The sequence below is a fragment of the Oncorhynchus nerka genome, linkage group LG3 (assembly GCF_034236695.1).
Source record: "Oncorhynchus nerka isolate Pitt River linkage group LG3, Oner_Uvic_2.0, whole genome shotgun sequence".
Taxonomy (NCBI): domain Eukaryota; kingdom Metazoa; phylum Chordata; class Actinopteri; order Salmoniformes; family Salmonidae; genus Oncorhynchus; species Oncorhynchus nerka.
Genome location: NC_088398.1, coordinates 60397462 through 60420981, shown reverse-complemented (window position 1 = coordinate 60420981; position 23520 = coordinate 60397462). Strand labels below are relative to the sequence as shown.

General features: G+C 45.2%; 1 protein-coding gene across 1 annotated transcript; it reads right to left on the bottom strand.

Moving 5' to 3' along the window:
- Window positions 1-6897: 6897 nt before the first annotated feature.
- Window positions 6898-23165, bottom strand: LOC115111784 (dnaJ homolog subfamily C member 15-like). Its single transcript, XM_029638215.2, has 6 exons — window positions 23046-23165; window positions 22534-22585; window positions 20844-20914; window positions 16896-16975; window positions 16282-16352; window positions 6898-8166 (listed from the first exon to the last, which is right to left on the bottom strand). Exons 1-5 carry the CDS (start codon window positions 23124-23126, stop codon window positions 16283-16285), a joined length of 354 nt encoding a protein of 117 aa, XP_029494075.1. The 5' UTR covers window positions 23127-23165; the 3' UTR covers window positions 6898-8166; window position 16282.
- Between the last annotated feature and the right edge of the window lie 355 nt (window positions 23166-23520).

Here is a 23520-nt window from a genome sequence, read left to right as displayed (position 1 = left end):
CAGTCCTGTGTTAGGCTGAGGGGTTTGGTCACGGTGGGTACATACACAGTCCTGTGTTAGGCTGAGGGGTTTGGTCACGGTGGGTACATACACAGTCCTGTGTTAGGCTGAGGGGTTTGGTCACGGTGTATACACCTAAATAGTGAACATGTATAATTGCAGAGCTCAAGCCGGTGCTGTAAAGCAGCGCACCACAGTAAAAGCTCTGCTGAAACAAAACGCACACTTTACTACTACAGGACAGAATTCATAGTAATGTTTATTTGCACAAGTCAACTCTCTCTCTGAGCCTGGGAAGAGGTGGTGAAGTGATGAAGATGAAGTGGTGTTTGATCATGTCGTCCCTGTATTTGTACACAGACAGCATGCAGTAGGGGTCCATGATGCATGTGTTTAGGGCTCGATTCAATCAGATCCGCTTTAGCCAACATTGTCAAAGTGGTTGTTTTGGGGGTGTCAGGGGAACTGCATTAGAACTGTCAAATCCACAAGTGGCTCCCAATATTATACCTAAAGCGAACATAGAAAATTGTCAGCACGGCATTGCAGTAACATAAATCCCAAGCTCGCAAGAGCAGTTGCTCACCAAAATGATGGCTCCAACACAGTTCCACTTCCGACCATGCCAAAACATCCGCTATGCAGGTGCCTGCTATCGCTAGTTAACGTTTGATCTGCTTGAATCTAGGCCCTACTCTCTCTGTTTCCATGTAGTTTATGAACACCATCCCTCCATCCAGGAGTGTAGGGTCAGGCCTGGAAGATGATGATGTATAGATGGAGAATGATGAATGACCAATGGGACTGGGACAAACACAACCCAATGTTTACAGTTTACACATGCTGACACAGGGCCTGTCATAGCCTGCTGCTCATTTAGAATTCCCATCCTACTCTCCTCTTGCCCTTTCCCTGTCCCCATATCTCTCATTCTCTCTCTTGCCTTCCCCCTCTTTCTCTCTCTTCCTCCCTTTCTATCGTATTCTTCCTTTCTCTCATTCTCCCTCCCTCTCTTCCTCCCTTTCTGTCGCATTGTATTTGTCTCTCTCATTCTCTCTCTCCCTGACAATTCTGTCTGTATTGTTATCTGGTGTGTGTGGGTGACATCACCAGCTAGCTGTTGTCAGACACAGAGATCGTACAGACTAGTTGTCTGTTGGAAGCTGTGAACATGTACTGTTTATTGTCTGCGACAGTAATGGGATCAACCAGAGTTTCAATAGTCTGAAGTAGCTTCCTAATGTCTTCATCTCCTCTTCTCCATAGTCTCAAGTTCTCTTCTTCTCTCCTTCATATGCTCTGAACTGAAAACCCAGGATAGGTGGAGGCAATGGTGGAAACTCGTACACAATCATTTGTATCAGTCAACAAACATTAAAGCAAAGGAGACGAGAAGAGGAAACAATAGCACATTGTTTGGGAAGTGTCTAGGGACATGGAGCAAATCTCCCCCTGACATTATGTAAGATTTACACAACAGTTCAAACTTTTGACTTATGCACTTTGTTTCCCCAGTTATGATTGGGTCCACACCACAGTGACAAGTAAACAAAGAGAATTGATGTATCTATGATAATAGACAACAGCTGCAGTACTGGGTCATTGTGACCTTCACTGACATGCCATTTATAGTCTCCCATTTCTAAAATGCAAATACACAGAGAGAGAGAGAGAGAGAGAGAGAGAGAGAGATGCAGACTGTCAGCTAGGGTGCCAACACGTATGCGTCTGGGCCAAGAAATTTGTTGCTGCTTCTCTCGGCTCTGAGGCCTTGTGTGTGTGTGTGTGTGTGTGTGTGTGTGTGTGTGTGTGTGTGTGTGTGTGTGTGTGTGTGTGTGTGTGTGTGTGTCTGTCTGTCTGTGTCTGTCTGTCTGTCTGTCTGTCTGTCTGTCTGTCTGTCTGTCTGTCTGTCTGTCTGTCTGTGTGTACGCTCCTGTGTCTGTGTGCCTGCCTATGTCAGGGTGTGTGTAAATGAGGGCTCCATCTATAAATACCTGTAGTGTTAGCAGCGGAGGGAGTGCAGACAGCAACAGCAGCATTAGCCTGTTATAATGACGTTTGTTGACAGCAGTAATTAGCCAAGGGCCTTTGTGTGTCTATCTACAGCGACAAGGCGTTTCACATTCCACCTGTTTCACAGCCTCACCAATGTCATGTCTCTTTACTGAGGCCTAGCTGCAAGGAATTATCCTTGCCGGGGAGCAATTGCATTATTATGATGTTGCTGTGTTTGTACCAGGAAATATTGAGGGATGCAGGTCACTCAGTAGGTCTGCATCTCTTACATCCCACAACGTTATCATATGATTGACCTATGGATTTTGTTGTGCCCTCCTGAATGAGCCCCCTGGTTGCTGCAGCTGTTCTGTCACCTTTCTCTACCTCCCTATCTAGTTCTCAACAGATTAACATCCAGATATCAATCACACCAAACTCACCAAAATGGCTGCCATCCCCCCGGTGACCTCTCTAACATGGCTGCCGTTGGAGCCCTCTGCCAGACAGACGCTGCACCACACCCAGCCCTGGAGCAGACATCCTAAGGGCTGATGTTGTAACCTCTGGCTGGCCTACATCTGAACAGAACATCTAGTCCTCCTGTGTGTCTGACAGCACAGCTGCAGGAGGAGAGGGATCCGCTGAGATCTGAGACGTGAGGACTGACAGGTAGAGGAGAGATTTTAGTTGTGTCAAAAGATGAGGGGATGTAGCATACAGTAGTCTCTGTGTGTGTGTGTGTGTGTGTGTGTGTGTGTGTGTGTGTGTGTGTGTGTGTGTGTGTGTGTGTGTGTGTGTGTGTGTGTGTGTGTGTGTGTGTGTGTGTGTGTGTGTGTGTGTGTGTGTGTGTGTGTGTGTGTGTGTGTGTGTGTGTGTGTGTGTGTGTGTGTGCGTGTGTGTGTGCCAACTGACATTGAACCTGGATGATCTGTGCGTCAAAACACTGAGTTGGCCCACTGAGTTAAAGCCCAAACTACATGTATGTCACCTTAACTGATAAAGTAATCTCAGTTTTTTACACATTCTGAGCTAATCTTTGAAATGCTGTCTCAATGCAATGAGAACACCATGAATGAACCTGTCATGATGTCATAGTTGGGGTTTGACATTCTGTCCTTTAGAATGCCCCTCCCTCATACGTTACAGGAGAGCTATTGAAGGACATCTTGACATTGTAACTTGCAAACAAAATAATGCTGAATAACAGTTGCTAAGCAACCTGTGTCAGGTCATTATGTTGAGGGAGAACAGAATAAAGTGGAACAGTTGGCCTGTCTGGTGTTGTTGTTGTGATCAGAGCAGAGGCCAGTCTGTATCTCAGCATCACTGGTAAAGGATGACTCCTCATCTCCTAACACTAGCCATGTCATCTTCTCAACCAGGATGTTGTTGTGATCAGAGCAGAGACCAGTCTGTATCTCAGCATCACTGGTAAAGGATGACTCCTCATCTCCTAACACTAGCCATGTCATCTTCTCAACCAGGATGTTGTTGTGATCAGAGCAGAGACCAGTCTGTATCTCAGCAACACTGGTAAAGGATGACTCCTCATCTCCTAACACTAGCCATGTCATCTTCTCAACCAGGATGTTGTTGTGATCAGAGCAGAGACCAGTCTGTATCTCAGCAACACTGGTAAAGGATGACTCCTCATCTCCTAACACTAGCCATGTCATCTTCTCAACCAGGATGTTGTTGTGATCAGAGCAGAGACCAGTCTGTATCTCAGCAACACTGGTAAAGGATGACTCCTCATCTCCTAACACTAGCCATGTCATCTTCTCAACCAGGATGTTGTTGTGATCAGAGCAGAGACCAGTCTGTATCTCAGCAACACTGGTAAAGGATGACTCCTCATCTCCTAACACTAGCCATGTCATCTTCTCAACCAGGATGGTGTCAGATAAACAAACCTCGACCTTGAGCCTGTCATGCACACACACAACTAGAATGAGATATTATTTCTATGCAAGCACACTAACATGCACACACCCAAAATACTCTAGAATCTAGAATAAATCATGGGGTAGTTTTCCTAAGCTATACACTGCCATATGGTTTGTGTTATGTTATTAACAGTGGCGAGATGTTAGTGGGACAGAGAGAGAATTTGGATCTGACGGAGTGCGCTGCTCAGAGACACATGGAGGACATTACGGCTGAAGCCCTACTGCACTTCTCTGTGATAGAGCTTTCTGAGAGGAGAGGAACCAGATATATGGATCAAAGACCTGCCTGTGTGTCTGTCTGGGTGCCTGTCAGAGACTATTCACAGCAGATAAGGAAGAAAAAAAAACAATCTGATTACACATTTACACCAAACTTTCAGAAACCTGAGGATTCAATGCACCCAATGAGTCTTGAATGCCAAGAATTATGAAATTCTAGAACTCAATGCTTTGTTTAGAATGTTAAGAGAGATACTATTCTAGAATCTACTGAATGATGAATCTGACTAACCACAACAGGGCATGCCAAACATACATTCATGTGTTCATTCTCACCTCAGCGTATATCGTGATATATTTAGGCAAAGCATTGGATATATATACTGCTCAAAAAAATAAAGGGAACACTAAAATAACACATCCTAGATCTGAATGAATGAAATATTCTCATTAAATACATTTTCTTTACATAGTTGAATGTGCTGACAACAAAATCACACAAAACTTATCAATGGAAATCAAATTTAACAACACATGGAGGTCTGGATTTGGAGTCACACTCAAAATTAAAGTGGAAAACCACACTACAAGCTGATCCAACTTTGATGTAATGTCCTTAAAACAAGTCAAAATGAGGCTCAGTAGTGTGTGTGGCCTCCACGTGCCTGTATGACCTCCCTACAGCGCCTGAGCATGCTCTTGATGAGGTGGCGGATGGTCTCCTGAGGGATCTCCTCCCAGACCTGCACTAAAGCATCCGCCAACTCCTGGACAGTCTGTGGTGCAACGTGGCGTTGGTGGATGGAGCGAGACATGATGTCCCAGATGTGCTCAATTGGATTCAGGTCTGGGAACGGGCGGGCCAGTCCATAGCATCAATGCCTTCCTCTTGCAGGAACTTCTGACACACTCCAGCCACATGAGGTCTAGCATTGTCTTGCATTAGGAGGAACCCAGGGCCAACCGCACCAGCATATGGTCTCACAAGGGGTCTGAGGATCTCATCTCGGTACCTAATGGCAGTCAGGCTACCTCTGGCGAGCACATGGAGGGCTGTGCGGCCCCCCAAAGAAATGCCACCCCACACCATGACTGACCCGCCACCAAACCGGTCATGCTGGAGGATGTTGCAGGCAGCAGAACGTTCTCCATAGCGTCTCCAGACTCTGTCACGTCTGTCACATGTGCTCAGTGTGAACCTGCTTTCATCTGTGAAGAGCACAGGGCGCCAGTGGCGAATTTGCCAATCTTGGTGTTCTCTGGCAAATGCCAAACGTCCTGCACGGTGTTGAGCTGTAAGCACAACCCCCACCTGTGGACGTCGGTCCCTCATACCACCCTCATGAAGTCTGTTTCTGACCGTTTGAGCAGATACATGCACATTTGGGGCCTGCTGGAGGTCATTTTGCAGGGCTCTGGCAGTGCTCCTCCTGCTCCTCGTTGCACAAAGGCGGAGGTAGCGGTCCTGCTGCTGGGTTGTTGCCCTCCTACGGCCTCCTCCACGTCTCCTGATGTACTGGCCTGTCTCCTGGTAGCACCTCCATGCTCTGGACACTACGCTGACAGACACAGCAAACCTTCTTGCCACAGCTCGCATTGATGTTCCATCCTGGATGAGCTGCACTACCTGAGCCACTTGTGTGGGTTGTAGACTCCGTCTCATGCTACCACTAGAGTGAAAGCACCGCCAGTATTCAAAAGTGACCAAAACATCAGCCAGGAAGCATAGGAACTGAGAAGTGGCCTGTGGTCACCACCTGCAGAACCACTCCTTTATTGGGGGTGTCCTGCTAATTGCCTATAATTTCCACCTGTTGTCTATTCCATTTGCACAACAGCATGTGAAATTTGTCATTCAGTGTTGCTTCCTAAGTGGACAGTTTGATTTCACAGAAGTGTGATTGACTTGGAGTTACAATGTGTTGTTTAAGTGTTCCCTTTATTTTTTTGAGCAGTGTATATTTTATCAGCAAATTCCCATAGCCTTGCATATTTACAGTGCACAAACTGTTAAAATGAGTTGGGTGGTGGGAGTTATAGGCAAGTCATTTCCCCTCTCCAGCATGGCAGTAGTACAGCCGAGTTGCAGAAGCTCGGCAAAACAAATCTTTTAATCAGCAGAATCTGTTATGTTTTACACGTGTTATTGAACTATACTCTGGTGGAGGGAGGTAGAGCGAGAGACCAGGAGGTGGAAGGGAGAGGCTGGCTCAGGAGGGCCATGTGGGTTCTTCCCAGTTTGAAATAGACCCATCCACAGGAGGGACAGGAGAGCAGAGCAGGCCTTAGCCAAGCACACAACAGCCCTGACCTGTACAGGGGTTCAGAGGGAAGACACACTGACTGCTAATAGGGAAACGCTTTAGCGCAACTTCAGATGGTAACTGCGTTCTTCCAGAATGAGTTGGTTTAGTATGTATTTTAATGATAGATGAAGCATGCATGACATGATCGACAAACATGGTCATTTAGCCATCGACTTAGATACTGGTATGTGAAAAAACATTTTACTGCAGGCTACTGGTGAAACAGCTTTCAATTAATGTTACCAAATGTCACCATTTGGCGCAGGAGTTTCAAAAACATCTCTTACCCAATGTTCCCCCTCTCATCAGCACCTGCTATTGCTGCAGCACTGTTACTAGTTTACTGTTTACTACGATGGTGTTTCAGAGCAGAGGGAATAATCACAGAAACACATTCAAACAGAACCACAATAATGAGTCATTGATTACCATTCCATAAAATGCTTTATTCGGCAAACGTGGCTAAATCACACACACACACACACGCCATAATGTCTTTACCACATTGAGGAATTCTAAGGTAATATTATCATCATCTTGTATCTTATGGTATAGTGTATTTACAACAGACTGTACAGTAAACATGTTGACTTTTGTAAACCTTCGAGTTGGGATCTTTAGTTATCTGTAGTGTACTGTAGTCCAGGTCAGCAGCTAGGTCTATAGTTGGGATCTTTAGTTTTAATCTGTAGTGTACTGTAGTCCAGGTCAGCAGCTAGGTCTATAGTTTTAATCTGTAGTGTACTGTAGTCCAGGTCAGCAGCTAGGTCTATAGTTGGGATCTTTAGTTTTAATCTGTAGTGTACTGTAGTCCAGGTCAGCAGCTAGGTCTATAGTTGGGATCTTTAGTTTTAATCTGTAGTGTACTGTAGTCCAGGTCAGCAGCTAGGTCTATAGTTTTAATCTGTAGTGTACTGTAGTCCAGGTCAGCAGCTAGGTCTATAGTTGGGATCTTTAGTTTTAATCTGTAGTGTACTGTAGTCCAGGTCAGCAGCTAGGTCTATAGTTGGGATCTTTAGTTTTAATCTGTAGTGTACTGTAGTCCAGGTCAGCAGCTAGGTCTATAGTTTTAATCTGTAGTGTACTGTAGTCCAGGTCAGCAGCTAGGTCTATAGTTGGGATCTTTAGTTTTAATCTGTAGTGTACTGTAGTCCAGGTCAGCAGCTAGGTCTATAGTTTTAATCTGTAGTGTACTGTAGTCCAGGTCAGCAGCTAGGTCTATAGTTTTAATCTGTAGTGTACTGTAGTCCAGGTCAGCAGCTAGGTCTATAGTTGGGATCTTTAGTTTTAATCTGTAGTGTACTGTAGTCCAGGTCAGCAGCTAGGTCTATAGTTGGGATCTTTAGTTTTAATCTGTAGTGTACTGTAGTCCAGGTCAGCAGCTAGGTCTATAGTTTTAATCTGTAGTGTACTGTAGTCCAGGTCAGCAGCTAGGTCTATAGTTGGGATCTTTAGTTTTAATCTGTAGTGTACTGTAGTCCAGGTCAGCAGCTAGGTCTATAGTTTTAATCTGTAGTGTACTGTAGTCCAGGTCAGCAGCTAGGTCTATAGTTGGGATCTTTAGTTTTTATTGGTAGTGTACTGTAGTCCAGGAGGTCAGTGGGGTAATGGGGGCTGTAGCTATCCGCCCTGTTGGCCTTTATCCAGCAGGTCCTTGGCCTCGTTGATCTTCGCGGCCATATAAGGAGATCCCCCTAGAGGGAGAACACACATACGCTTCATCAATACCCATCTGTTTCATCCTCCCTTTTCCTCCCCCTGTATCTTCCCTCCCTTACTCTGTCCATTCCTCCATCTGTCCTCGCTACCACCCCATTTAAAATGTTCTCCCCATCCCCACCTGTTCCATATCTCTCAGCCCTCTATCCATTCCAGGTGAGAACATACCACAGTATACACATGGCGTGCAAGACATTCAATCCCACCCAACCAATGCCCTCTCAATACCCCTTCAGTGCCTTCTACTGACTACACAGACTGGATGTGTCAGAGGTCAGGTAGAGGTCAGGTGTAGATGGACTACAGCAGGCTCAGTCATTAGCCGTCTGAGTCACATCCAATCTATAGCTTCTCTGCCTGCCGGCACTGTGCATTAACACCCTGAGGAACAGTAATCACTATAGAGTACAGGGGATAGGTGTATGCTGAGCTAGCACAAACAGAGGTTGAGTCACATCCTAATAGTGTACAGTGACATCCTCTCCTCATCTCCTAGCCTTCAACACATTGTTCTGAAAACTCATGATAGATATGTGTATGTGTGTCCTGGGTCAGAGTGGTCAATGAGTACAGCATCCTAGGAGAAGTAGAGTCTGCTGTGTGACACCAAGACAGCCTGTGTGTGTACACAACACAAACCTCAGTAGCCAATAGCCATGTGTGTATACTGCCCTCTCTAGGCGGTGTGTGGTGTGTGTATTTCAGCAGTACTGTGTGTGTGTGTTTTTATAGTAATAAATGAGAAAAAGCGTTAAGGAGTGTTTTGCAGTGGCAGAGAGCAGGGCCTGACCAAGGCCTCAACTAGTCTGCTAATCAGTCACTGACAAACACAGAACCGGCCTGGCGAGTGGCCTACAGCACATTAACAGAGAAAGAGATACCAAAAACAGGGCTAGATGGCCAACTCAGGTAATTACTTTCAGAAATAGCACCAAATAGCAAAACACATCTTTTCCAATGACCCTCATTGGCTCACAGACAGGAACTAATGAGGTAATTAACCAATCATTCCATCCCATTACTCTGACCAGGAATCAGTCAACACTTTCCTGCCCATGACCCTAGAACAATGTATGTAAGGGAAGTCGGCAAGTCAGATCCGTAACTTTGGGATAAGGATTGGCTCTAAGGGCTGGGTCGGTCGGGCTGGGGTGCGAAACGGGGCTCGAGCCGCGGCTGGGGGAGCAGTTGCTCCGCCTCCTTTCTCTCGCCACTGCTGGAAGTTCGTTGTGCGGCCCATCTCGTGGGCTCTCGTTTGTGGTCTCGCAAGGGGCTGCTTATGGGGGTTCATTGGGGTGGTGTCCGTCGGCGTTACTCATGACTGACATGTCTCACAGTAGTTGACAAAAGATGTTTAGCATCTCCAGGCCTCCACACCTACAAGCCGCTGATGCGTGACAATTAAATGTACAGTACTTTACTATTTCTATTTTTGACAACTTTTCCTTCGCTACATTCCTAAAGAAAATGTTATTTTTTACTCCATACACTTTCCCTGACACCCACAAGTACTTGTTACATTTTGAATGCTTAGCAGGACAGAAAATGGTCCAATTCACACACTTATCAAGAGGGCATCCCTACTGCCTCTGATCTGGTGGACTCACTAAACACAAATGCTTTGTTTTAAAATGATGTTAGAGTGTGACCCTGGCTATCTGTAAATAAAAATACAATTGTGCCATCTGGTTTGCTTAATATAAGGAATTTTAAATTGGTAGGACTTTCATACTTAAGTATATTTTAGCAACTACATTTACTTTTGATACTTCAGTATATTTAAAAACAAATACTTACACTTTTACTCAAGTAGTATTTTACTGGGTAACTTTCACTTGAGTCATTTTCTATTAAGGTATCTTTACTTTAACTCAAGTATGACAATTGAGTTCTTTTTCCACCACTGATGATCTGGATCTAAATAGTGGCAAGTTAGCTAGCTAATGTTAGCCTGGCAAGCTTCCCATGTTGTCACACCAGCTCCATCACATCACTTAGGCTAGCTAACTTAGCTGAGGTAATGTTAGCCTGGCAAGCTTCCCATGTTGTCACACCAGCTCCATCACATCACTTAGGCTAGCTAACTTAGCTGAGGTAATGTTAGCCTGGCAAGCTTCCCATGTTGTCACACCAGCTCCATCACATCACTTAGGCTAGCTAACTTAGCTGAGGTAATGTTAGCCAAAGTAATGTCACTTGTTTGGACAGCTCCATCACAAGTTAGGAACGACAAAAGCAGCGAGTCAGACATATATATATATATTTATAATTACTTTTTTTTGTTAATTGTTATCATTGTTTGAAAATGTATTTGAGACACTGTCTGGTTTATGGGCTGTGTGTGGCTTCAGGAGTGTGTGTTTAGCCTCAAAGCTTGATCTCCTGTAGGCCTGCTATTGAACTCTACCTGAGAATTCTTAATTTACCAAATTTAACCATTGTTCTTTATTTTCTACCTTTTTGTTTTATTTTCTCTCTACCAGAATAATATCCACAATATGAGCAGGACATCAAAGATGCTGTAAAGGGAAAGGCCATTTGTCATCCTTGATGAGACGACCGATGCCTTTGGAAGACTCCAGCCAGTATGAGCAACCTGTTGTAGCAGACCTGGTTTTCTTGGATAAAGTAAACATTACCACTCTGTCCCAAGATGTTATTTCCTGTGTCAACAACAGAGTTGACTTTTTAGCAATGTGTGGGCTTTTGTAAGTGATTTCAGCTATCTATATGAATGCTTTCACCAGCATCTTGAATGGCCTCTTCCCCCTGCTTGGGACACTTCACCTGCTCGGGACACTTCCCCCTGCTCGGGACACTTCCCCCTGCTCGGGGACACTTCCCCCTGCTCGGGGACACTTCCCCCTGCTCGGGACACTTCCCCCTGCTCGCTGCTCGGGACACTTCCCCCTGCTCGGGACACTTCCACCTGCTCTGGACACTTCCACCTGCTCTGGACACTTCCACCTGCTCTGGACACTTCCACCTGCTCTGGACACTTCCACCTGCTCTGGACACTTCCACCTGCTCTGGACACTTCCACCTGCTCTGGACACTTCCACCTGCTCTGGACACTTCCACCTGCTCTGGACACTTCCACCTGCTCTGGACACTTCCACCTGCTCTGGACACTTCCACCTGCTCTGGACACTTCACCTGCTCTGGACACTTCACCTGCTCTGGACACTTCACCTGCTCTGGACACTTCACCTGCTCTGTCCATCTCCTGGTGCTGGATGTTTTCCAGAGATGTTTGAGGACGTGAACAGGCTGTGTGCTCTGGTGAGGGTGTTCTGTCAGGCACACCAGCGTCTGGAGCTGAGATCGTTCATGCAGGAAAATGGCCATTCTCCTGTGTTGCCTGTGTAGACCAGGTGGGGCTCATGGATACCTGCTGTGGAGTACCTTGCAGAGTACATGGATGTGGACTTCACTAGGACCTTACCAGACAGGACAGGATGCCAGTCTTAGCTCACATTGCAGTGATACATCTGTGTTTCCCCTCTACCTCAGTGGATGGAGACTTTTCTCACATTATCAGATACTACTCAGTCAGCGTAGGAGCCTGTTGATTGCAAAGTATAACAGCATTGAGTACTAAAAAGCATGTCAGTCACACAGTCTTTCTGTGTTTTGGTTTGAATCAATTTGATAAGTTAATGAGTAGTTATATGGGGAATGGAACAAAGAGACATAATTGTTCATATATTTGTTTATGTATTTATAGATGGCTTCATCCATGTATTTATATTCCTTTGCACTTTGACACTTTATAATTTTTACATTAAGGAAACATTTATGATTAAAAGGTTAAGTCTGTAGAGGTTATTTTTGACTGAGCTTTAGTAAGATAACTGTAGGTTCATTGTCATCTAATACAGAGAATTAAGCATTTTTTCCATAAAACCATGTTCTCAATGTTATTAAATAATGTTACTACAATAAAGGCCAAAAAAAAGCTTTCTGCAGGAAATAGAAAAACAATCCCTGCAGATTCTGTTTGGGTCATAGTAATCTCTTTTTATGCACTCAGGATTTGCTTTGGTAGTATCCAAGTCGCTAATGGCCTGGTACTCAGGGCTCTATTGTCCTTCTAACCACTCTGACATCAACGCAATCAAAAATCACATCAGCCACTTATCATCAAAACAGTGTTATGCTTTTAAAACTCACCTCACTGTTATTGCTGAATTTGAAGAAATAAGTTAAACAGCAGTTTGAAACAGTGGAAAACATGGTCATTGTGGATGTTGTTTCAAAGTCAAACAACAAAATCGATTAATTCAAAACAATCATGCGCACTGTGTATAAATCTAGGCCTATATATGAACTCAAGCCCCCCCCCCCCCGAAAAAGAAACCTGTAATTAAAATATTGAAAATATAGAACATTAAAACATTCAGAGCGGAGCTGTCAACAGTTTAATGAAATATGTTTAGTTGTGAAAACATGTTACTATCGATGTTCCCGAACAGATCTCCCTTGGTTTCCCAAATGAAGCACTTGGTAGAGAACAGCGTGTGCAGCCTTATGCAAGGAACAGAGCGCAAGCTTTCTGTGTGACTTTCTCAAATCATCAATAGCATATAGTCGCACCATGCAGCCCATATGTTTGGATTTCTAAGACATTCTAAGGTTTGTATCATTAATGACTAAAGTTGCCAAATAACTCTAAATCTAGCGTTGTCTATAGAACCTGTTTCAAATTGTTTTATTTCACCTTTATTTAACCAGGTAGGCTAGTTGAGAACAAGTTCTCATTTGCAACTGCGACCTGCCCAAGATAAAGCATAGCAGTGTGAACAGACAACACAGCGTTACACATGGAGTAAACAATTAACAAGTCAATAACACAGTAGAGAAAAAAAAAGAAAAAAAGGGGGAGTCTATATACAATGTGTGCAAAAGGCATGAGGTAGGCGAATAATTACAATTTTGCAGATTAACACTGGAGTGATAAATGATCAGATGGTCATGTACAGGTAGATATATTGGTGTGCAAAAGAGCAGAAAAGTAAATAAATAAAACAGTATGGGGATGAGGTAGGTGAAAATGGGTGGGCTATTTACCAATAGACTATGTACAGCTGCAGCGATCGGTTAGCTGCTCAGATAGCTGATGTTTGAAGTTGGTGAGGGAGATAAAAGTCTCCAACTTCAGCGATTTTTGCAATTCGTTCCAGTCACAGGCAGCAGAGTACTGGAACGAAAGGCGGCCAAATGAGGTGTTGGCTTTAGGGATGATCAATGAGATACACCTGCTGGAGCGCGTGCTACGGATGGGTGTTGCCATCGTGACCAGTGAACTGAGATAAGGCGGAGCTTTACCTAGCATGGACTTGTAGATGACCTGGAGCCAGTGGGTCTGGCGACGAATATGTAGCGAGGGCCAGCCGACTAGAGCATACAAGTCGCAGTGGTGGGTGGTATAAGGTGCTTTAGTGACAAAACGGATGGCACTGTGATAGACTGCATCCAGTTTGCTGAGTAGAGTGTTGGAGGCCATTTTGTAGATGACATCGCCAAAGTCGAGGATCGGTAGGATAGTCAGTTTTACTAGGGTAAGCTTGGCGGCGTGAGTGAAGGAGGCTTTGTTGCGGAATAGAAAGCCGACTCTTGATTTGATTTTCGATTGGAGATGTTTGATATGAGTCTGGAAGGAGAGTTTGCAGTCTAGCCAGACACCTAGGTACTTATAGATGTCCACATATTCAAGGTCGGAACCATCCAGGGTGGTGATGCTAGTCGGGCATGCGGGTGCAGGCAGCGATCGGTTGAAAAGCATGCATTTGGTTTTACTAGCGTTTAAGAGCAGTTGGAGGCCACGGAAGGAGTGTTGTATGGCATTGAAGCTCGTTTGGAGGTTAGATAGCACAGTGTCCAATGACGGGCCGAAAGTATATAGAATGGTGTCGTCTGCGTAGAGGTGGATCAGGGAATCGCCCGCAGCAAGAGCAACATCATTGATATATACAGAGAAAAGAGTCGGCCCGAGAATTTAACCCTGTGGCACCCCCATAGAGACTGCCAGAGGACCGGACAGCATGCCCTCCGATTTGACACACTGAACTCTGTCTGCAAAGTAATTGGTGAACCAGGCAAGGCAGTCATCCGAAAAACCGAGGCTACTGAGTCTGCCGATAAGAATATGGTGATTGACAGAGTCGAAGGCCTTGGCAAGGTCGATGAAGACGGCTGCACAGTACTGTCTTTTATCGATGGCGGTTATGATATCGTTTAGTACCTTGAGTGTGGCTGAGGTGCACCCGTGACCGGCTCGGAAACCAGATTGCACAGCGGAGAAGGTACGGTGGGATTCGAGATGGTCAGTGACCTGTTTGTTGACTTGGCTTTCGAAGACCTTAGATAGGCAGGGCAGGATGGATATAGGTCTGTAACAGTTTGGGTCCAGGGTGTCTCCCCCTTTGAAGAGGGGGATGACTGCGGCAGCTTTCCAATCCTTGGGGATCTCGGACGATATGAAAGAGAGGTTGAACAGGCTGGTTATAGGGGTTGCGACAATGGCGGCCGATAGTTTCAGAAATAGAGGGTCCAGATTGTCAAGCCCAGCTGATTTGTACGGGTCCAGGTTTTGGAGCTCTTTCAGAACATCTGCTATCTGGATTTGGGTAAAGGAGAACCTGGACCTGGAAATGATCACTTTCATGTTTCATATGTGAAATCGCTCCGGAATGGGACAAATACCCTTCCTATTTTTATTCAGCTATATTCAATTATATTCTTACTATAAAATAATGACACAGGACTTAAGCATATCTTGTCTGAACTATCCTACAGCAGGGTGCATAGCCAGACAACATACAGTAGGCCAACTCTTCATATCATGTCTCATTAGACCTGCCTAAAATACATCATAGATTTATTGTGATGGTGTCCAGTACAGATACTCCAAAAAAACTACTTTAAAGTATTTTTACACCACGGCAGACAATTTAATTGTCAATAACAGATATTAGCAAACTAGAACAAAACTACTAGCTAGTTAATGTCTGTAGCTAGCTAAAGCATCAGAACGTTTACCTGGTCCACTAGCTGTCCTATTTTTGAGACGGAGTGACCGCAGGTGCTCCACCTCAGTTTGACGCTGTATGTAGTCGATTGAATGCTGACAAACTTTGAAGAAAAGTACTCCTCAATCCTGGAAACTCCCTGTCCCTGGCTGTTATTCTGGTCGCCAAGTCTTTACTCTTCATCTCCTCTGGTGTAAATCTGGGCATTCTTTGTTCAATAGTTCTTTCCTCAGACAGCGGTCATTCAATCACGGAGCCGTCTGCACCCTGGACCTCTCACACAGGGAAGGGGCTACACTTTTCACTGATTAAATGTTCTGTTTTCATTGAAATACATCAAATTAAAACAAGTCAATTCTATTTAACTCCGCAAGCGCCTTATCTTTGCTTCAGAATGCTATGCATTCTATTTGAAATTCTGCAGATTTGTCGGATTTCTTTGTGTGCGGATTCCATGCAGGTCTAGTCATGACTGCCGGTAATATGGTCACTGCAACAGCCCTAGTTATTACCCTCTCTTCTCCAGTGATGTCCCTCTAACCAAACACATGGAAACTAATAGATACTGTGTTACCAGAACCCAAGACATATCCAAGGGTGACAGCATTGATGGATGTGGCTACAGAAGGTGACCCTACAGAGCTTATAGCCCAATATTTCATACCCTTATTCTCCCTCTCCTTTCTCCCTGTCACCTCAGCCCTTATCGCCCATAGTCAGATAGGAATCCCACAGGCCATTTCTCATTTCACAGAGTACAACTACCCGCCGTGTGTGTACTCCTCTCAGGAGGGAAAAACACATTGGGGACGAGTGTGTAAAACTAGCTACTGTGTATGCGTGTTTGTGCATGACTGTGTGCGTGCGCATGCATGGAATCCTCTCAGCAGAGGGAGACTGAGGGAGGCCATTAACCTTGAGTAGGAGAAAAGGGACGAGTGGTTCAATAGACAGGTGCTCTCCTGTTCATGCTGATAACTAGTAATAAAGAGATTAAGCACGTAAAAGCAATATATAATCTGTAATTGATCATGTCTAGTACCTTGGGGTTAAACTGACCTTAACCTGGGTGGTTCAGGACCATGATCCTCCGGTGAGCATCTCTCACCTTTGACTTGATGCTGGTTGGGCTTCAGGGGAAGCGACAGATAAAAGGTTAGAGAGGGCTGGTTGGGCTTCAGGGGAAGCGACAGATAAAGGTTAGAGGGGGGTGGTTGGGCTTCAGGGGAAGCGACAGATAAAGGTTAGAGGGGTGGTTGGGCTTCAGGGGAAGAGACAGATAAAGGTTAGAGAGGGGTGGTTGGGCTTCAGGGGAAGCGACAGATAAAGGTTAGAGGGGTGGTTGGGCTATACAAAACAGATTTGGAGCAGGATTGCAGCACCATCTATTGGCCACACCACAGACTGACAAGTTGCAGTAAAACCCATCCAGTTCTTCTGACCACTAAACTATTCAGTGGTGTTCTGTTCTCTCCCTAATGTGATAGACAGTGCAAAAATGAACTAAACCAGGAAGAGAGATGACTAAAATAAACCCATCAAAGACCCAGAGAAAAATCACACACATCCTTAAGCATGAACACACACTGACAAATAGAAACGGTCGTGCACACACCCGCATAAACAGTCAAGCATGAGTAGCATGCACAAAAGCATGATTTCAGCAGTCTTACCTAATACCAAGGATGAGGCTGGCTTCCTTTTTAGTCATCTTCTGGTCAAACCCTCCATTATAGTGATGGGATGAGAAGGACTGGAGAGCGAGATCAAATCAAAACAAGACTGTCAGAGATAGGAGTTGTTGGCTAGGGTTCAGTAACTCCCTGCTCCCACACACTGCTTTATTTGACACACACACACAGTCAGTGAGTCCCACAGACAGGCATACAGAGTGTGAGGTCTGATCACTCAACTAGCTCATGTCACGCACTGCCTCAATCACACACTATATGGAATGACTGTTTCACTCCCACACCCAAAGTGAGTCATCAAAAAGTACAGCTGTGTGTCTGCCCTTTCTGACCCCTCCCTTTCCCAGCTGGCTTACAGTTGAAGTCAGAAGTTTACATACACCTTAGCCAAATACATTTAAACTCAGTTTCATAATTCCTGACATTTAATCCTAGTAAAGATACCCTGTCTTAGGTCAGTTATGATCACCACTTTATTTTAAGAATGTGAAGTGTCAGAATAATAGTAGAGAGAATTATTTATTTCAGGTTGTATTTCTTTCATCACATTCCCAGTGGGTTAGACGTTTACATACACTCAATTAGTATTTGGTAGCATTGCCTTTACATTGTTTAACTTGGGTAAAACATTTCAGGTAGCCTTCCACCAGCTTCCCACAACAAGTCGGGTGAATTTTGGCCCATTCCTCCTGACAGAGCTGGTGTTACTGTTTGTAGGCCTCCTTGCTCACACACGCTTTTTCAGTTCTGCCCACAAATGTTCTATAGGAATGAGGTCAGGGCTTTGTGATGGCCACTCCAATACCTTGACTTTGTTGTCCTTTAGCCATTTTGACACAACTTTGGAAGTATGCTTGGGGTCATTGTCCATTTGGAAGACGCATTTGTGACCAAGCTTTAACTTCCTGACTGATGTCTTGAGATGTTGCTTCAATATATCCACATAATTTTCCTTTCCTCATGAAGCCATCTATTTTGTGAAGAGCACCAGTCCCTCCTGCAGCAAAGCACCCCCACAACATGATGCTGCCATCCCCGTGCTTCACGGTTGGGACGATGCGCTTCGGCTTGCAAGCGTCCCCCTTTTTCCTCCAAACATAACAATGGTCATTATGGCCAAACAGTTCTATTTTTGTTTCATCAGACCAGAGGACATTTCTCCAAAAAGTACAATCTTTGTCCCCATGTGCAGTTCCAAACCGTAGTCTGGCTTTTTTTATGGCGGTTTTGGAGCAGTGGCTTCCTCCTTGCTGAGCGGCCTTTCAGGTTATGTCGATATAGGACTTGTTTGACTGTGGATATAGATACTTTTGTACCCGTTTCCTCCAGCATCTTCACAAGGTCCTTTGCTGTTATTGATTTGCATTTTTCGCACCAAAGTACATTCATCTTTAGGAGACAGAACGCATCTCCTTTCTGAGCTGTATGACCGCTGCGTGGTCCCATTGTGTTTATACTTGCGTACTATTGTTTGTACAGATGAACGTGGGACCTTCAGGCGTTTGGAAATTGCCCCCAAGGATGAACCAGACTTGTGGAGGTCTACAATTTTTTTTCTGTACAATTTTTTTCCTGAGGTCTTGGCTGATTTTTGTTGATTTTCCCATGATGTCAAGCAAAGAGGCACTGAGATTGAAGGTAGGCCTTGAAATACATCCACAGGTACACTTCCAATTGACTCAAATGATGTCAATTAGCCTATCAGAAGCTTCTAAAGCCATGACATCATTTTCTGGAATTTTCCTAGCTGTTTAAAGGCACAGTCAACTTAGTGTATGTAAACTTCTGACCCACTCGAATTGTGATACAGTGAATTATAAGTGAAATAGTTGGAAAAATTACTTGTGTCATGCACAAAGTAGATGTCCTAACCGACTTTTCACAAATTTCTTGTTAACAAACTATAGTTTTGGCGTGGTTGAAAAACAAGTTAATGACTTCAACCTAAGTGTATGTAAACTTCCGACTTAAACTGTAGGTGCCCTCCAACTGAACTTAGGTACATAGACACAAAACACACAGATCAGGTTAAGGAGGAGGTGAGAGAGAGTGCAGTGGGTGCATCATACGCCTGGGAACCTGTTGTTGGAACCTCTGGCCTGTGGAGACGAACTCAAGTGCAGCAAGGAAATGTCAATTGTGAGTCAGTCCACACACTATCCATGGCAGCAGGTAGCCTAGTGTTTAAAGTGTTGGGCCAGTAACCCAAAAGTCCCTGGTTCGAATACCAGAGCTAACAATATGAAGGAAAAAAATGGTTGAAGTGCCCTTGAGCAAGGCATTTAACCCTAATTTGCTCCAAGGGTGCCATACCACAATAGCCGACCCTGTAAAATAAAGTATTTTACTACACCTGCACAAAAATGTCACCCTGCAGACAGTCAGCCCACCCGCTACCCGAACTACAGACAGTCAGCCCATCCGCTACCCGAACTACAGACAGTCAGCCCACCCGCTACCCGAACTACAGTCAGCCCACCCGCTACCCGCTACCCAACCTACAGACCGTAACCCCCCCTTGCCCAACCTACCCGCTACCAGACCTACAGACAGTCAGCCCACCCACTACCCAACCTACAGACAGTCAGCCCACCCGCTACCAGACAGTCAGCTCACCCGCTACCAGACATGCAGACAGTCAGCCCACCCGCTACCAGACCTACAGACAGTCAGCCCACCCGTTACCAGACCTACAGACAGTCAGCCCACCCGCTACCAGACAGTCAGCACACCCGCTACCAGACCTATAGACAGTCAGCACACCCGCTACCAGACCTATAGACAGTCAGCCCACCTGCTCCCAGACCTACAGACAGTCAGCCCACCCGCTACCAGACATCAGCCCACCCGCTACCCGAACTACAGACAGTCAGCCCACCCGCTACCAGACATCAGCCCACCCGCTACCAGACCTATAGACAGCCAGCCCACCCGCTACCAGACCTACAGACAGTCAGCCCACCCGCTACCAGACAATCAGCCCACCCGCTACCCGAACTACAGACAGTCAGCCCACCCGCTACCAGACCTAGACAGTCAGCCCACCCGCTACCAGACATCAGCCCACCCGCTACCAGACAATCAGCCCACCCGCTACCAGACCTACAGACAGTCAGCCCACCTGCTCCCAGACCTACAGACAGTCATCAGCCCACCAGCTACCCCGAACTACAGACAGTCAGCCCACCCGCTACCAGACCTACAGACAGTCAACCCACCCGCTACCAGACAATCAGCCCACCCGCTTCCCGAACTACAGACAGTCAGCCCACCCGCTACCAGACCTAGACAGTCAGCCCACCCGCTACCAGACCTACAGACAGTCAGCCCACCCGCTACCAGACATCAGCCCACCCGCTACCAGACATCAGCCCACCCGCTACCCGAACTAGACAGTCAGCCCACCCGCTACCAGACCTACAGACAGTCAGCCGACCCGCTACCGGACAGTCAGCCCACCCGCTACCAGACATCAGCCCACCCGCTACCCGAACTAGACAGTCAGCCCACCCGCTACCCGACCTACAGACAGTCAGCCCACCCGCTACCCGACCTACAGACAGTCAGCCCACCCGCTATCAGACATCAGCCCACCCGCTACCCGACCTACAGTCAGCCAGCCCACCCGCTACCAGACAGTCAGTGGAATGAACACTTCATCACAAATATTGGTGCTTGGTGACTATCTGATGGGGCAAAACAAGAAACCCCCATTTTGCTAATGTGTGCATGTGTGGGGAGAATTTTCTGCAAAATCAGCGGGTGTCATCACTGATCATGCATAGCTTCAGTGATGTGTTCTAATAAAAGACAATCAGATTATGTAAAAGTTGCTCAAAACCACTCAACATGTTTTATCACTCTTATGGTTAGGATTGTGGTACTCTCCTAGACCTGTGAACTTCATAGCTAAGTTAGTTGGTTACTTACTGAGGTGGGCATCTTCTTACCCTGTGACAGGACTTGTCCTAGACGCTTCCACAACTGGAACGCATAGCGACCTAAAACACAGTACATGTTTATTGTCCTACACACAAACACCTTTCCACAGTTCCATGTTCTTGCCCTGTCTAATATGGTTGGCAGGTGGCCTGGCGTTTAGAGTTTTGGGCCAGAAACCAAAAGACCTGAGCCATCAAGGTGAAAAATCTGTCGATGTGTCTTGAGCAAGGCACTTAAACCCAATATGTTCAAGGGGCACAATACTATTATGGCTGACCCTGTAAAACACCACATTTCACTGCACCTATCAAGTGTATGTGACAAATACAAACAGAAATATATCAACTCAATATGTAAAGTGTTCATCCCATGTTTCATGAGGTGAAATAAAAGATCAAGAAATGACAGGTGTGGCATATCAAGAAGCTGATTAAACAGCATGATTATTACACTGGTACACCTTGTGCTGGGGACAATAAAAGGCCACTCTAAAATGTGCAGTTCTGTCACACAACACAATGCAACAGATGTCTCAAGTTGAGGGAGGGTGCAATTGGCATGCTGACTGCAGAAATGTCCACCAGAAAGGTTGCCAGATCATTTTAATGTTAATTTCTCTACCATGAGCTGCCTCCAACGTCATTTTAGAGAATTTGGCAGTACGTCTAACAGGCCTCACAATCGCAGACCACTTATAACAATGCCAGCCCAGGACCTCCACATCCGGCTTCTTCACCTGCGGAATTGTATGAGATCAGCCACCCGGACAGTTGATGAAACTGAAGAGTATTTCTGTCTGCAATAAAGCCATTTTGTGTGTGTGTGGGGGGGGGGATAATTGTGATTGGCTGGGCCTGACTCCCCAGTAGGTGGGCCTATACCCTCCCAAGCCCACCCATGGCTTGTGCCCCTGCCCAGTTATGTGAAATTCATAGATTAGGGCCCAATTTATATATTTCAATTGACTGATTTCCTTATATAAACTGTAACTCAGTAAAAATCATTGAAATTGTTGCATGCTGCGTTCATATTTTTGTTAAGTATATATATTATTTTATATACACTTCAGCGTGTATGTGTCATCGGTGTGTACTGGGTCAGTGGCTGTTGTCCTAGACCCTGCCAAACATTGTCTAGTTTATATACTCATAAGTTAGCAAAAAAAATCTGGGAGGAGCTGGTTTCCAAGAGAAAAACACCAAACCAGTCATCTATAAAGCCATGCTGCTAAGCTCAACTCTGGGAGTAATCAGGGCATAAATTATAAACTGATGATTGACATGTTCTGAGTGGGCTACTCCAGGCTGCCTGGAAGTTCTGTTTTCCTAAAACTCCAGAGCTGTATAAGGACCACACACACCCCCCTTTCCATGTACAGAGTGAGGACAATCAGGCTGTGCTCTTCCTCAAGGCCACCACAACTACTAACACTCTGACCTCAAATCAAACCTGTGGCAATTGGCAGAAAACACTGCTTAACTATTAACCATGATACAATATGGCTGTGCAGACACTCTTCAACCATCCCTGATAGCAATGTCATGAAGGACCTATTCACTGTTGCTCTCTGCAAGAACCTGAAAACACCACTTCGGTTGTGTTGAATTGGAAGATGACAATGTTCTGTTAGACACACTTTCTAAATAACCTGGGTGTGTGAGTGTTTGCCATTTCTTACCTGCAAATCCTGCGGCAGCAACACCAAGGCCAACCGCTATCAGAGTGCCACCCTGAAGATACAGAAGAATACTTATCTAATCAAGATATATTAGTGTTTTATTTTTCATACATAGTGAGATAATTCACATTTAAATGTAAGAATATCAATACTACTACAACAATGCAGTTTCATTCATTCATTGCATGGCTGAGACACAAGCCGGTTGATTACATCACAGCATGTTACTGGAGACTGCTAGATTAATCACCTTAATGAGAACCTTGGTTCCGTTGATAATTGCTGGGATTTGCAACCATAACTTGCTTACTGTAGCTAGATATCCACTAACTGGCTAGCTGTAAAACAGTTTGGCTAAACGGTCTGGTATTAACGTTAGCTGGCTAGCTAGCTTCAGAGTTATGTAACTAGCTAGCTTCAGAGTTATGTAACTAGCTAGCTTCAGAGTTATGTAACTAGCTAGCGCAGCTATCCACCAAAATTTTAAACAACAAAATAATTGATATACATACAAGGCTTTTTTCGAGTTCTGTTTCGCTCCTGATGTTAGATTGAGGATTGTATTCAGCATATTGCGCCGTTTCTCCTTCCATAGTTAGCGCGCTGGCGTTCCCCACGCTGTCACTGCACTGCAATGCAATGCCCCTGTACCTGTACCTGTACCGTCACCTGAAGGACACAACTAGTTTACGAAGCGTCTGATGGAATAAAACCCAAGATCAATTTAAATACCATTTCATAATCCAGAACAAACAGGTGATCTTCAGGTAACTGACAAAATAAAGATAACGCTTGAGTAAATAAGGAATAGAACGCATATTGAAAGTTAATTAAGCAATTAACATTCCATCATGCCTAGGGTCGTGTATACAAATTCCCAGTTGCCAATTATTTTGGCTACCATGGCTAGAAGAAGAGTTCTCAGTGACATTGAAAGAAGGGTCTCAAAGGAGGCATAAGGGGTTTAAAGTGTGTGTGTCTCTCTGT

Coding starts and splice junctions, on each gene's coding strand:
- LOC115111784 (XM_029638215.2), bottom strand. CDS start 23,126: ATGGAAGGAGAAACGGCGCAATATGCTGAATACAATCCTCAATCTAAC. Junction 20,915..22,533: donor TGCTGCCGCAGGATTTGCAG/GTAAGAAATGGC, acceptor ACTGTGTTTTAG/GTCGCTATGCGTTCCAGTTG. Junction 16,353..16,895: donor AGCCTCATCCTTGGTATTAG/GTAAGACTGCTG, acceptor CTTCCCCTGAAG/CCCAACCAGCATCAAGTCAA.